The sequence below is a fragment of the Cryptosporidium ryanae genome (assembly GCF_009792415.1).
Source record: "Cryptosporidium ryanae isolate 45019 chromosome Unknown contig_68, whole genome shotgun sequence".
Classification (NCBI taxonomy): domain Eukaryota; phylum Apicomplexa; class Conoidasida; order Eucoccidiorida; family Cryptosporidiidae; genus Cryptosporidium; species Cryptosporidium ryanae.
In genome coordinates, this window is record NW_027125515.1 from 86,348 (window position 1) to 100,205 (window position 13,858).

The window sequence follows — 13,858 nt, forward strand, 5'->3', positions numbered from 1 at the left end:
AAAATTTCTATACAAAAATCATAATTCCCCTCCCCACAAATGTCCCCCAAACAAATCAGCTACCTTTTAGAGAGCAAAAAGAAAAAAAAAATTAATCGAGATTTTTATGTACTTCAGACAGTATAAATTCTAATTTACATCTATATGTTTCAATATCGTCAATTGAGAAACTGACTCTGTTTTTTCTACCTATTGAGGTTTCAAATTTTATTATGATTTCACATTTCATAAGTAGAATAACAAGCAAATAAATATTTATTTCACTTTTAAGAATGTTTCCAAACAGGTCTATAGTAAACAATTCATCTGGGACAGTATTGATGCTTTTTTCAATTTTCTGAAATACATTAAAATTATTTGATATGTCATCTTCCCATGAACCTATGTAGAACTCTATTTCAGATAGTTGATTGTTAGAAATAGTACTTCCATTTTTAAGGGCTAAATATTTAAGAATATTGTTATGCAAAATTTTTAGCGTAAACATGTAATCATTGTGAATGTTCTCCACTTCTTTTGGGAAGAGATGTACCGAAGCTTCCTTACTTTTGGTGTTAAGTATAATTCTTGATAGAGAATCCATCGTTAATAATGAAAAAATGCAATAATTGTCACTATTATATTTTATTAAAGAGTGTATTATAGATCTACTACTACTAGGTGTATAATTGTTTAGTTCAATTGAGGAGTTTCCACTAATTATTTCGGAAAAATGTTTTATTGTGTTTAAGTGTCTAGAAAATATATGTTGACATCTTAATCTTATTTCTGCAATTTCACTGGATGATAGCAAGATTAGAGAAAGCATCAAATTGTACCAACAATTTTTGTTCAGTAAAAAATAGGAACAAATTGTACCAGTTTCAACGGTAAAAACTTTTTTAATTTCATTTGTATCAACATTGATGAAATTTATTCCTAATAGTTTTATTTCATAATTAATAGTTAAAAATACAGTTTCCTCGAGGGAACATATATAGTGTTTATTTAATTCAGTCATGTTTAGGTAATTAAATTGTGAATTGTCAGAAAATAAACCATTCATATAATTGTTGAATATTTCAGAAACTATAATGTATTTGAAATCATTAATTTCCATTCTATATGATAACGGAAAGTGGAACCTGACATAAATAATTATTAAGTTCTGAATAAATTCAGAATTCTCAAGTAGAGAAGTAGAAAGTTTTAAATTTGTATAAATTGAATTTGTTTTTATATTTATAGGATTGTTGTAATCGTAAAATAATGCCTTTTCAATAAGTTTGAGATTTAAGTAAATGTTCAATTTCGGAAACTTATTCAATAGAATGATTTCAGAAATATTTTGATCTCTTGCTAAAAAAGAAACAAATTCAACTATTACACGAATAGCTTCTAGTAAAATGGTATGAAGATTATTTGTATTTTTCTCTTCAATTATATTTGAATTAAAATAAATTAAAAAATCATACAAAGATTCTATGTGAAAATTCATTATTTCAATTATTACATCCATAAATGAGTTGAAATCAGCTTTTGGAACAGATTTAATGTTTTCCCAAATGATAAGATAAAATTCAAATAACACTTTTGGATGAATAAACATACTTGTTCCAGTAGTTTGTGTTTTCTTGAAAAATAAAATATTATTGAGTTCAATTAATTCAAAATAACGTCCAGTTTTAATTGCTCTTAAAGATAGTAGTTGAACATTATTAATGCATTCTGTAATACTATCACATAAAATTTGGTAAAAGAAACACATAGGATTTACTTCTAATTCACCAGCAGTTATTTGAGCTCTTTGAAAGTGGTTATTTACATGTAATTTGGTTTTAAGTTTCATTTCAAATTCAATTTTGTTTGGAAACTCCAAATCCAACATTAGATCAATAAAGTCAAACATAGATACGCGAATTATGTAGCTCTTAAATATCTCATTAGATGAATTTTGTAAAAGCAAATTTAAATTCTTCTTTATAAAGAAACTAATATTTTCTGACTCGGAAACCATTATTGAAATAAAAAATTTTACATTTGGACGTTTTAATATATTAATTCCAAGTAATAATGCACCATGAAGTAAATTATATTTAATAGGTAGCTTACAAAATAAAGAATATTCAATAAACTCGCATAATAAATAAATTAATGAGTGTTTACGAGAATTAATGGAAATAATCCTTTCTGACAATATTTTAAGAATTTGGTAATCTATAGTATCTTCAAAAGTACCAGTTTCTGGACTAATTATATCTTTGTCATTCAAAGACTTTAAAATAATATTTGTTAAAAGTCTTGCAGAGTAAGATCTTATAAAATATGAGGGAGAATATATTGTTTTTATGATTGATAATGCCATATTTTGAGAACATTCAGACCATGAAATAGAAATTTCAGATAGAAATAGTAAAGCCATTCCTTGGAATTGATAATGATTTGAATTTAACAAAGCTTCAATTATGCATAACTCGAACATATCTGTATTTTTTTTAATAAATTTTAAAGAATAACAGAAATTGAATTTACATTGAGTTAAAGTTGAAAAGTAATACTGTAGAACAGTTTTTTTTTTAAGTCCAGAAAGTTCACTCAAGGTATAATAATTTGAAATATTAATTCCAATATCTCTATAGTTGTAATTAACTTTGTTTCTTATTTTTTTAAATTCGAATTTGTCATTATAATTCTGAGGATCGTCCAAATAGTCTCCACCTTCATAATGTTCAAAAGCAAACCTCTTAATTAATGAAGACATTAAATTAAGTGATGAATTACAAAGCATGAATCTAATATTACTATCAATATTAAAATTATACAATTTTATACTGATGAATGCAGATATTAATAATCCACACAATATATCTATGTCAAAAAGTTCAAGAAATGAACTAGATCCACATCCTGTTTTTGACTTGCTAATTAAAAGGGCGAGTATGTTATTAAAATGTACAAAGTTATTGGCAATTATGGTATTCTTTAAATATTTATTTACATTTAAAACAAAATTATTTTCTACAGGATCGTATGAACTTAGGCTCCCAATTATGAACAATTTTAGCAGCGTTTTAACAAAACAGGTTGCTTCTGTATTCTCTAATAATAAACAAACTATTGTACCAATGGTATTAGATAAATTTGCAGAATTTCTCTTGGGCAGTGGAATTTCAAATACCCTAAAATATTCTTTATCGCAAATTTTAATGACATCGTAAATTTTATACTTTAAGTATTTTGATATGTCATTTAAATAATTGTAGCTATTTTTTTGAATAATTATACTAAAAATATCATCTATTTTTTCATAATTTAAAGAAACAATTTCAATATTAGAATTAGTACTTTGAATTGTATGTAACGTTTCTTTTGATTCTAGCATTATTGAGTGGAACAAGTTAAAAATCCAAACTTTTGGAAGTTCAATCAATTCGTGATAAACTCTAGTATTTTCAGTAACTAACAATTTATTTTTGTTATTAATCAAACTCGGTTTCATGATACAATTAAAATTCTGACCAGTTAAATATGATATGAGTTCATAATTCACCATGATTTTCAATTTTACAGTATCAATTATAAAATTAGTGGTATTTTTAGAACAAAAATTCGAATTTTTACTCTTAATATTTCCAATATAAGATGAAAACGTTAAAAATAAATTTTGGAGAGAGTTAGAGTTTCCTGGATGGTCGGAGCTTAGAATAAGCTGGATAATTAAATTGCAAGTGACATTTATAAATGAAACAATGTTGCCTGAAAAAAGGGATGAATTTAATGATTTAATAAGATCAAATAGTTCCTTGTCAATACTAATATCATGATTCTCACAAACAATATAACTTATGTTAAATTTTGTTGAATTAGTTAAAATTGAATTTTCAAATGTTAAAGTCATCCTAAAAAGTATATTTATTTCTTCAATAGTTTGTGAAATTTGATATTCAAAATCTTCATACTCAAGGAAGCCCATACCTTTTACAAATAAATCACAATTAATCTTTTTAAGTAAAATAGCCAAGCAAATAATTAAAAGATATAAAGATTCAAGTACTTTGTCAAAAAATACAATATTATTTTCAAGAGTATTGTCTTCAGAATTTTTAGATTCCATTTCAAATTTATAACATATTCCGAGTATATTTACAATGAAATGTAATGGAATCGAAGCTCTATTCTCACCGTTCAAAATCAATAACAAATTATTTTCTATAAAATATTTGTTTATCCTTGAAGATAATTCACTATTGAATACATGAATAAGAATATTACTTGATTTAAAGGAAACAATGGGTATATTTATACTGTTTAAGTTTAAGATATTTTCTAGTAGGTTAAACAAATCTTTATTGCAATTTTTTTCATCTATTATTTTTTGAAGGTAGATAAACAATATAATACTTGAAGCTTTGTATTCTCTTGGTCTTAAATCTGAAATCAAAGGGAAAAATACAGACTTGATAATATCTATTTGCTCTTTTAATTCAAAATTATGTAATTTAAAATGGAATTCACAAAACATATTTCTAAATTTCTGGTCTTTTAAAATCATTTTAATTATACAGTCTCTTGTACTTTCAGATGTTGAGAATAGTAATTTTTGTAATCTAGATACGATATTATTTGAAAAGTCCGTCTCCGAATTGAAACAAATTAGTTTTTCGAATATATAGTCGAAAATATTTTCATTGTAAAATGAGTTAATAAACTGAAGGAATATTTGCAGAAATAAATCTGTTTTGTCATATGAAATGTGCAATCCAAATGATGTAAACAAAAATTTGAAAATTTTTCCAAGTAAAGTGCACAATTTTTGTTTCGTTAAAGTTGAAAGCTCGTTTCTAAGTAAAATTTTTTTACTCAAGTCAAATTTTTCTTTCATGAGTATCACGATTTTTCTGAAGATTCCTCCCTGAATACCTATTGTATTTATATTACTAATAGTAATAAACAATAGTTCTAATTCATTCACTAAATTCATACACTCAATATCTATTTTCTTACTCTTCACTCTTGTTTTTATAGAAGCCAGTTCTAGTATTGAAGAAATAATCTCTGAATTAAAAGATGAAATATTTTCAATTATATATGAAGAAGGTATAAATTCTATAGTAGTTGGGACATCGAAAACAACGACCAAATTTAGATTATCAGCATTAATGTTTTCATCTAAACAGTTTTGCCAGAATAATGTGCCATTCTTTTTTATCTCTGGAAGAATTAACGATAAAAATGGATTTAAATAAGAATTAGAATAAAATGAAACTTCATACTTGCAAAATTGAGTGTTAACCAGATGAAAAATAAATGAAAGCTTCTCTTCGTAGTATTTCTTGTTTGTTACTTTAAGTATTTTAAGTAATTTTCTAAATAATAAATATTTTCCCTCATTTGTGATAATATTAAGTTCTTGCAGTTTGAATTTATTGTTAATAATGTTTACAGTTAAGAACAATATAAAATCCAAAAAGTTACAGTTATGTGTTTTAGCGTGGGAATAATTTTTATGATATAATTCGTTTAATTTATACCAAGTAACAATTAAGTTAAAAGCAGAAGAGGATGTATTTTGAATTGAAAGCGAATATAATAAAGTGAATAAAAAATTAGTTTCATTATCATCTATTAATTCATATTCAGGTTCACTATATAAATTAAATTTAAAGTTTTCGATCGAAGACAGTTTTCCAAATTCCAAATAATCAGTAGATTTATTTTTATATAAAATAATAATACGGCTTAGAATTTTCTCTAAAAAAAAATACTTGCATTTAATATTATTCCAATTGTTATTTAAAACTGAGTCAATTAACCAATTTACAGGATTTAAATTTAATTCGATAAGAATTCTTCCTTCAAGATAATAATCCAAAGTAAGTGCAAATTCAACGAATGTTTCTAATAGTTGAATTATTGATTTTAAATAAAAATTATTATTCTGGTCTAAAAACATGACAATTATTTTATATATTGATTTTAAGTAAATGTTAAAGCAAGACTCAGACAATAAAGTTTTATTCATTATACTTAACTCTTTTATGAGAATAGAAGTCCAGACGCTAATTGATTGTACAACAAGTAAACAATGATTATTATTGCAACAATTTTTTAAAGTATCCTGGAAATAATTAAGTGAGGAATTGAAAAATTGGCTATCAAACTTCTCCAAAAGAGAATTTTTCTCATGTGAATTTATGAATAATGGTTTAGAAATTATAATTCCTCTATAAATAGATGTAAGTCCGATTCCCGAAAGTTTACTGTCATTGATAAAAGTCCCAATTTTACTATTTATTGATTTAAAATCAATATATTCATTACTATTTGAAAACAAAGAGACTGAACGTGAAATTGTTAAAAAGAAAGATAAATACAACCCAAGGGATTTAATGATCTCTATGTTTAAAATTGATACGTTGCTTTCAGAAAGCAATTCCAAAATAAGAAGGCAAACACTTTTTCCAATTACTTTTCCATCTGAATTTTTATATTCACGCTTATCTAAAATATATGAATTCAGAAAACAAGAAATGCTTTCAAATTTGCAATATCTAACCATGATATTAACTATCTTAATTAAAGAGAGCAATATTTTGAGCAACAAATTTTGATCAAAATATATGTATAAACTTTGTTGCAAGTTTAGTCCATTATCTAATATTGTCTTCAGGTCGATGTCGTTCACGGGAGAGACAGTAGTTGAAATCATCAGATTTTTAAGAAAACAATCTAATTCAGTCATTACATTAACACAATAAGAACAAAAAATATCGCTATCCACCAGGTCAGTGTTAATGCTCAGAAATAAGGTGTCAAAAATACCAGTCAAAAAATATTGAATTAAAAGAATGTATCTTCTAAGTATGCTATTTGGTTCTCTAGAATCAAAGCCAAATTCATCCTCTTGAAATTGCTTATTAATGTCATTTTTGCAATTTTCAATTAAAAAATTTAAAAATAATTCAGTTATTTCACATAAAAGTTGAAAACATTTAACTTCACAGTTTAAAAGGGCATTATCCACAATTAATTTTTTAAAAAGACCAAAAAGCTTCCTTTTGTCAAGTTTGTCATTTTCAAAAGAAACTAAAATAATAATGAGAACTCCAAAATGTTTTTCAGAACTAAATTCAACTCCCTCAATATCTTCTATAATAAGTGAAATGTCGGACTCTGAAAGATACGAAGATCCTCCGAAATTGCCCTGAAAAACTGAAGGAAATAAACATATAAATCTATTTACAAGAATTTCTCTCAAGTTCTTCATTTCAAAAGAAATTTTATCACCAAACTTAAGTTGAAATTTTAAAACAGATTAGTGAACACTAAAAAACAGTGCAAGATTGACTCAAAATGTATTTTAATAAGAGCAAAGATCAGACTGGGGCGACAACTAATTCGTCATAAAAATCACGAAATGGTCAATCATCATGCATTGCTCAAATAAAAATAAATAAGAGTTTAAAATAGAAAGTGACGCTGAATAAATAGAAAATGCTCATCGATTTCAATTATCTTCAGAAAAGATATCTTTTCAGAAACACGGAAACCAAGACTAATCATTGCAGTTTCAACTTGATCTAAATCACATTTCTCTTCTAAACTCAGTCAATACATTGCCACATTAATGTATAAAACTTACCAAAAATAAATCAAAGTTGTTTATTACATAGTTAAAAAGTCTTAATACTATTCCCTAACAAAATGTCGTTATTTAACTGTTTCTTCTTTATGTTGATATTAGCAGGAGTGATTTTACTCCAATGCCGCTCTTGTCTTTAATAATACCGCAAAAAAAGTATGAATGCAAGGCGATGCAAACAGAGGTTTCAATTAGGTAGCGTTAGATTTGAAATTTAAATATCTTTGATATAATATAAGCCATAATTTTAGTTTAGCTCTGTATCAAAATTGTAGAGGGAGAAAAAATTCCATCCTCTGTCACAATTACATTTATAAATTTCGGTGGTATTACATCGTAACATGGAAAGTATAATACTGTTGAATCATTAGTATCACCTTTTACATTATATAAATTAACACAGGTTTCTCTCTCATTATCTATCTCCCATCCTATCACTTCATTGAATGTCGTTGATCCCTCAAAGTAGCTTTTCTCTGATAGCTTATATGATTCTGTCAGCACCACGACGGGGACGTTGCTAATATTTGCTAACATCGATATTAATGCCGAGCCGGAACGGTTCATAACATATCCGTTGGAAAAGATGGCACATGAACCAATAATAACTTTTGTTGCGTGCTTTAAGTGATGCGCAACACTATTTAATAAAATATAAGTTATCTTTATTCCTTTCAAAGATAATTCTCTAACAGTCATCTCATTGCTTTCCTCAAAATTATTTTTGGAGTTCACAATTATTAGTTGGAAGTTCTTTCCCATGTTTGCAGCCTTGAGTAATGATTTAAATACAGAGCTTGAATTAGAATATGTGACGATTATATCATCTTCTAAAATATAATTGTTTGAAACTAAATATGAAATACGTTCACACGCATTGATTATCCTCTGATGAATGTATGTTTTTACACTAAAAATAAGTTGGTTTATAATCTCACTAGAAGAATGCGATGGGTTAATATTGGCTATTTCTTTTTTAAGCCATTTAATTACATTTCCCATGGCAATGTTATGTTGTCTTTGAATTGTTATATACGAAATTTGCGTATCCAGGACCATTTTCAGATGCTTTTCTATACTTTTATATGGTGGACAAAAGTAATCCTCGAGCATTTGGCCAATTGCAACTAGAAGACATTTGCTTCTCATATTTGTTCCCATGATTCTCCTGTCCCTCATCCTAACTCCGAGTCTCAAAACTGCAGGATGTATTTTTGACTGGTCTAGTGTTGAAGTTAAAGATTCCAAAGTTGATACTTTGGTTTCATCAGAAATAGCAGCGCAGTTGAAAATATTATGTACAAATTGCTTCCTTTCCATTTTTAAAAATTCAACTGCGCCAACTGAATATCAATGAGGTAACTGTTCACTGGATTAATAACAAGTCAAAAAAATAAACTTAGATTTTGAATGGGTTTTAAAATGAAATATTATAAATAATTTATCAAATTAAATATCACTTTTCTACTTCTGCCCCATATTCGTTCCTCCTCATTTTCAATAATGAACCTACTGTATTTATATTTTCTCCTTGATAACCAAGTTTATTGTTGCCTGAATATTTCGGTTTATATTCGTCAGAATTTTGAGAAAATAAGAGATGGTATATCGATTTAGGTGAGACTGGTGTTGTAAAGCAGACATCCTGTATTTCCGCCTGGTAATTTGCGTCAGTTGATATATAGTTTACATTTTTCTGTCCTGTTTGCACAGGTTGTGAATTAGAAATTCTATTTTGATTGTGAACAATAGATAGTTTTTTGACCATGTCAATTGTACCCATTATGTCGAAACTGTTTGATGGAGTAATAGAAGATGATGACGTTGTGCTAATAAGTGAGTCAAGCATATAAGAATTAATTCTGTCCTTACTTCTTAAGGTATTTGAAGTATATTTAGAACGGAGCATTTGTAAGTGTTTTTTTGGGACATTTATACCTAAATTATATATTAATGGGAAATCCCTCAACAATATTTCAGGGTGAAAATCAGCAATTTCCTCGTAAACCTTATTCTGTAATAACCTTTTCGTTGGTTCAAAATTGTCAAACGACCAATCAATAACGTTTTCAATTTTAGAAAAATGAGTATTTTCTCCAGTTTCAGTTTCAAAAGGTGAATCATTTTCTTTATATTGTTTCTGGAACCCCTCATCTTTTAAGCTTGATATGATACTGTTAAAATATGGATGTGAAAGTGCTTCCTCCGCAGAAATTCTTTTTTTTGGATTGAAGCAAAGCATTTTTTCAAGAAGGTCAATTGCATGAGGGCAATCAAAGTCTGGAAACAATGATTGAATTGATTTACCTTTGAAGTATGGTAAGGTATCGAGATATTTCCTTGCATTTTCAGTTTGTCCTTGATAAGGAAGCCAAGAATCGAGTTCCTCCTTATCTGGAGTTCCCAAACAAGAAATTATAGCTTTTAATTGATCAAGATGATCATGACCTGCAAAAAGTGCACTTCTTTTAATTAATTCAGCAAAAATACAACCTGCACTCCAAATATCAACAGCTTTGTCATACCTATTTACACACAAAATAATTTCAGGTGCCCTATACCACCTTGTTACAACATAGTCGGTTAAATCATCCTTCATTTTATCTAAGTCACCCACGTTCCCTCTTGCAAGGCCAAAATCACATATTTTCAAATCACACGATAAATTTACAAGAATATTAGATGGTTTTAAATCGCGATGTATGACATTTACACTGTGCAAATAAAATATTCCCCTTAATATTTGATACATAAAATATTGAATATGTTCATTTGTCAGATTTTGTTTGCTATATATTACTTTATGCAAATCTGTTTCCATTAGTTGTGTTACAATATATATATCATCAAAGTCAGGTGACTCCGGTGGTAGTAAGTCAATTATACTTAGTACATTCTCATGTCGGAGTTGCTTTAAAAGTTTAATTTCCCGAAGTATTCTCTTTGCATCTATTAAATCTTGAAATGCATCAAATATTTTCTTAACAGCTACATATGATCCTTTTGATTTATCATAAAACGAAGCAACACATCCATAAGCACCACTTCCAACCTTCTTAATAAATTTAAAATTCTCTGGGATAACATACACATTTCTGTCATCAACATTCACCCTTATACTCTTTGTCAATTTCATCATTATATTATCTCGGAACTATTTATATCAGGGAATTTTGGTACATTCTATTTAAGCGTTAAGTTCAAGTCCCACATGCCTGAACATGTGGGCATGTGCCCGCCTTTTCAAAGGCACGACGTTTGTAAAGTGGAAGTTGAAAAACCAGGTATTCGGACAAAAATAACTATATTTAATACGACAATACAGCTCCATAAAGTATACTCTTTATAATATACGAAGTTAGAACTAGTGATATTCTAAAATTAAAGTAAATAAGGTTTTATGTATGAATAACCGAATCTAAAATTTTGAATTTTTTCTGACAATCTTCTATGGCAAATCTTTTCTTAAAGTAAATCAAAGGATTTGTAAATTGTGCATGTAAGGCGCTCATTAAATGTCTACGCGCTCATATGAAATATGCAACTCGGGAATATTTAGACGGAGTGTGCATTAAAAGTTGCATATGTGATAGCTAGTTTTTTTTTAATGTATTTACGACTCTATAATCACAAAAAAGTAATTGTACACTTTCAATCGGTCTAGCTAAGAATTTAAGTACCGTGCGAATAAAAGTGCATTTGGCTCAGAATTTTCACTAATGGATGGGATTTGGAAAAGATTAGTTTCTGGAGGGAGGAACCACTCATCGAAAGAATCAAGCAATAACCAAAAATCAACAGTTATTAGCAGTACAAATGTGAATAATAAAAGAATTGAAAACAGTAACTTAAATCAAGTTTCAGGAGAGCGAAAGGGCGAAAAGCAATACAAAGAAATTCAAGAGGCAAATACTAAGATAAAATACTCTATTGAAGATTTCAATTTAGTTAAAACTCTTGGAACAGGTTCATTTGGAAGGGTTTTTCTATCAAAGTATAAACATGATGATAGTATTTTCGCAATAAAAAGACTTAAAAAGAGTGTAATAATTCGTCAAAAACAAGTAGATCATATTACAAATGAAAGAGCAATACTTTCAAGAATTAAACATCCATTTTTAGTTAGGATGTTTGGAACATTTAAAGATGATAGATATTTATATATTATGATGGAATACGTTATTGGAGGTGAATTCTTCACTTATTTAAGAAGATGTAGACACTTTGATAACGAAACCTCTAGATTTTATGCTGCTCAAGTAGTTTTGATGTTTGAATATCTTCATGGAAAGAATATAATATATAGAGATCTTAAACCAGAAAACATACTTATTGATAGAGATGGATATTTAAAACTTACTGATTTTGGATTTGCAAAGGCAATTGAATACAGAACATTCACGTTGTGTGGTACTCCAGAGTATATTGCTCCTGAAGTTTTATTAAACAAAGGGCATGGAAAGCCTGTTGACTGGTGGACACTTGGAATATTAATCTACGAAATGGTAGTGGGTTTTCCACCATTCTATGACGATGAACCTATGGGGATTTATCAAAAGATTTTAGCAGGAAAAATATTTTTCCCAAAATATTTTGACAAAAGTTGCAAGAGTTTGGTTAAGAGGTTGTTAACCCCTGATCTTACAAAAAGATATGGCAACCTTAAAGGAGGAGTGAACGACATAAAGTTACATAAGTGGTTTTGTAACTTCGATTTCAATTCGTTATTGATGAAAAAAATTGATCCACCATATGTTCCAAAAATAAATTCTCATGATGATTCTTCCAACTTTGAAGAATATCCAGATAGTCACGAACAACCGAATCCAATTGTTGGGAATTCAGATCCTTTTGTTGACTGGTAAAATTATAAGTTATGACCACTATTTACAGTAAAAATATTAAAGTTATTTAAAATAATAAAAGATTGTTATATTTATATGAAGTAAATATCATCAAATCAAATTTTTTAAATAAACTTCAAAAGGTCAAAAAGTAAATATATTTTTTTTTTTACCTTAAATCATAGATAATATAGAAAATAGGTAACGGAAATAATTTTAATACTTATTAAGCCTCATCCTAATTATGTATTTCAAATTTTCAATTGTCAACAAAACACGTACCCTGATTATATTTTGAATTAACAACATCACTGTAATTACATGGCATACATGAGGAAAAAATGGTGTTATTAAAATTGTCTTTTTTTTCTTCTCGTAGGAGTTGATATTTCTCTAGTTCCTGATAATAGTTATAATTGTCATAATCATTAAATGAGTCACCTCCCTCGTAAATAACATCATTTGAGTGAATATCTTGGTAATTATTTTCATTAAAATCTTTCAAATTACACTTTTCCCCTAAAGATTCAGATGAATGTCTTTCTAATTCACCTCTGTAACTTTCAGTTAATTCTTCACTATTATTCCCTAAACAACAATAAATCAACTTATTTGATTCACTAGAATCTCTTGAATCATCTAAATAGTTTTCAACATACCTTCTTTGTCCATATGAACTTGATGAAGGTAAGGCGGAACGCCTGTTCTGGGGGTACTCGGCTTGAATTGTACAAAAAGAGGCTGATGTTCCTGAACAAATAGGAGTAATACAATTTCCATTCATTTGTGGATGCCTCATATTTGGCCTTGTAGAAGTATCATTATTATGGTTATGTGAGTTCTGAACACAGTTTCCGATATTACTACTTGCGCTGTAGAATTGATTGTAATGAGGCTTCGTGTTTTGAATGTTGTTGGAATAGAAATTATTATTTTGATTTTTTCTTGACTCAAATCTTCTTTTTTTCTTATCCCTTCTTTTTTTTGCCATACGCCTCCCTGTCAAAAAAAATGCCCTACAAGGATAAATGCAACACTTTAGGCATGGTATTAAACATCCAAATATTGGGTTTATTTCTCTGAATTCTTCTTCATCAGTTCCATATTTATTTCGTTTGCAACATTCCTTATTTTTCCCTTTTAAATCCGCAACTTGATAAATACCACGTTCCTCTTCTTCAAGGTGTTTATTTAACATCTAGACAAATATAGAGAAAATAAATGGTTAGAATTAAAAACAGAAAAATTCTAAATTGATAAAGACTAAAGAAAAGAATAATGTTTTCTACAAACTACCCTCCTGTTCCAATCCTAATTTTTTCACATTTGCCCATCCCCAATTTGTAAAGGTTTGATTTGATATACATACCCATACATTAAAAAAAAAAAAGAG

At 27.9% G+C, this 13,858-nt stretch overlaps 5 protein-coding genes across 5 annotated transcripts; 1 reads left to right on the plus strand and 4 right to left on the minus strand.

Annotated features, from left to right (window-relative positions):
* Nucleotides 1-91: 91 nt before the first annotated feature.
* Nucleotides 92-7,246, minus strand: FG386_003224 (uncharacterized protein; the record flags this gene model as incomplete). Its single annotated transcript, XM_067342452.1, has 1 exon — nucleotides 92-7,246. The coding sequence occupies one exon, from the start codon at nucleotides 7,244-7,246 to the stop codon at nucleotides 92-94; it is 7,155 nt and encodes a 2,384-aa protein (XP_067198393.1).
* A 627-nt stretch (nucleotides 7,247-7,873) lies between these two features.
* Nucleotides 7,874-8,941, minus strand: FG386_003226 (guanine nucleotide exchange factor eIF-2B delta chain; the record flags this gene model as incomplete). Its single annotated transcript, XM_067342454.1, has 1 exon — nucleotides 7,874-8,941. The coding sequence occupies one exon, from the start codon at nucleotides 8,939-8,941 to the stop codon at nucleotides 7,874-7,876; it is 1,068 nt and encodes a 355-aa protein (XP_067198395.1).
* A 136-nt stretch (nucleotides 8,942-9,077) lies between these two features.
* On the minus strand, nucleotides 9,078-10,760 carry FG386_003227 (MAP kinase; the record flags this gene model as incomplete). Its single annotated transcript, XM_067342455.1, has 1 exon — nucleotides 9,078-10,760. One exon carries the CDS (start codon nucleotides 10,758-10,760, stop codon nucleotides 9,078-9,080), a length of 1,683 nt encoding a protein of 560 aa, XP_067198396.1.
* Nucleotides 10,761-11,340: 580 nt separating this feature from the next.
* Nucleotides 11,341-12,486, plus strand: FG386_003228 (protein kinase; the record flags this gene model as incomplete). The annotated part of the gene is made up of 1 exon (XM_067342456.1): nucleotides 11,341-12,486. One exon carries the CDS (start codon nucleotides 11,341-11,343, stop codon nucleotides 12,484-12,486), a length of 1,146 nt encoding a protein of 381 aa, XP_067198397.1.
* A 238-nt stretch (nucleotides 12,487-12,724) lies between these two features.
* On the minus strand, nucleotides 12,725-13,663 carry FG386_003229 (uncharacterized protein; the record flags this gene model as incomplete). The annotated part of the gene is made up of 1 exon (XM_067342457.1): nucleotides 12,725-13,663. One exon carries the CDS (start codon nucleotides 13,661-13,663, stop codon nucleotides 12,725-12,727), a length of 939 nt encoding a protein of 312 aa, XP_067198398.1.
* Nucleotides 13,664-13,858: the final 195 nt, after the last annotated feature.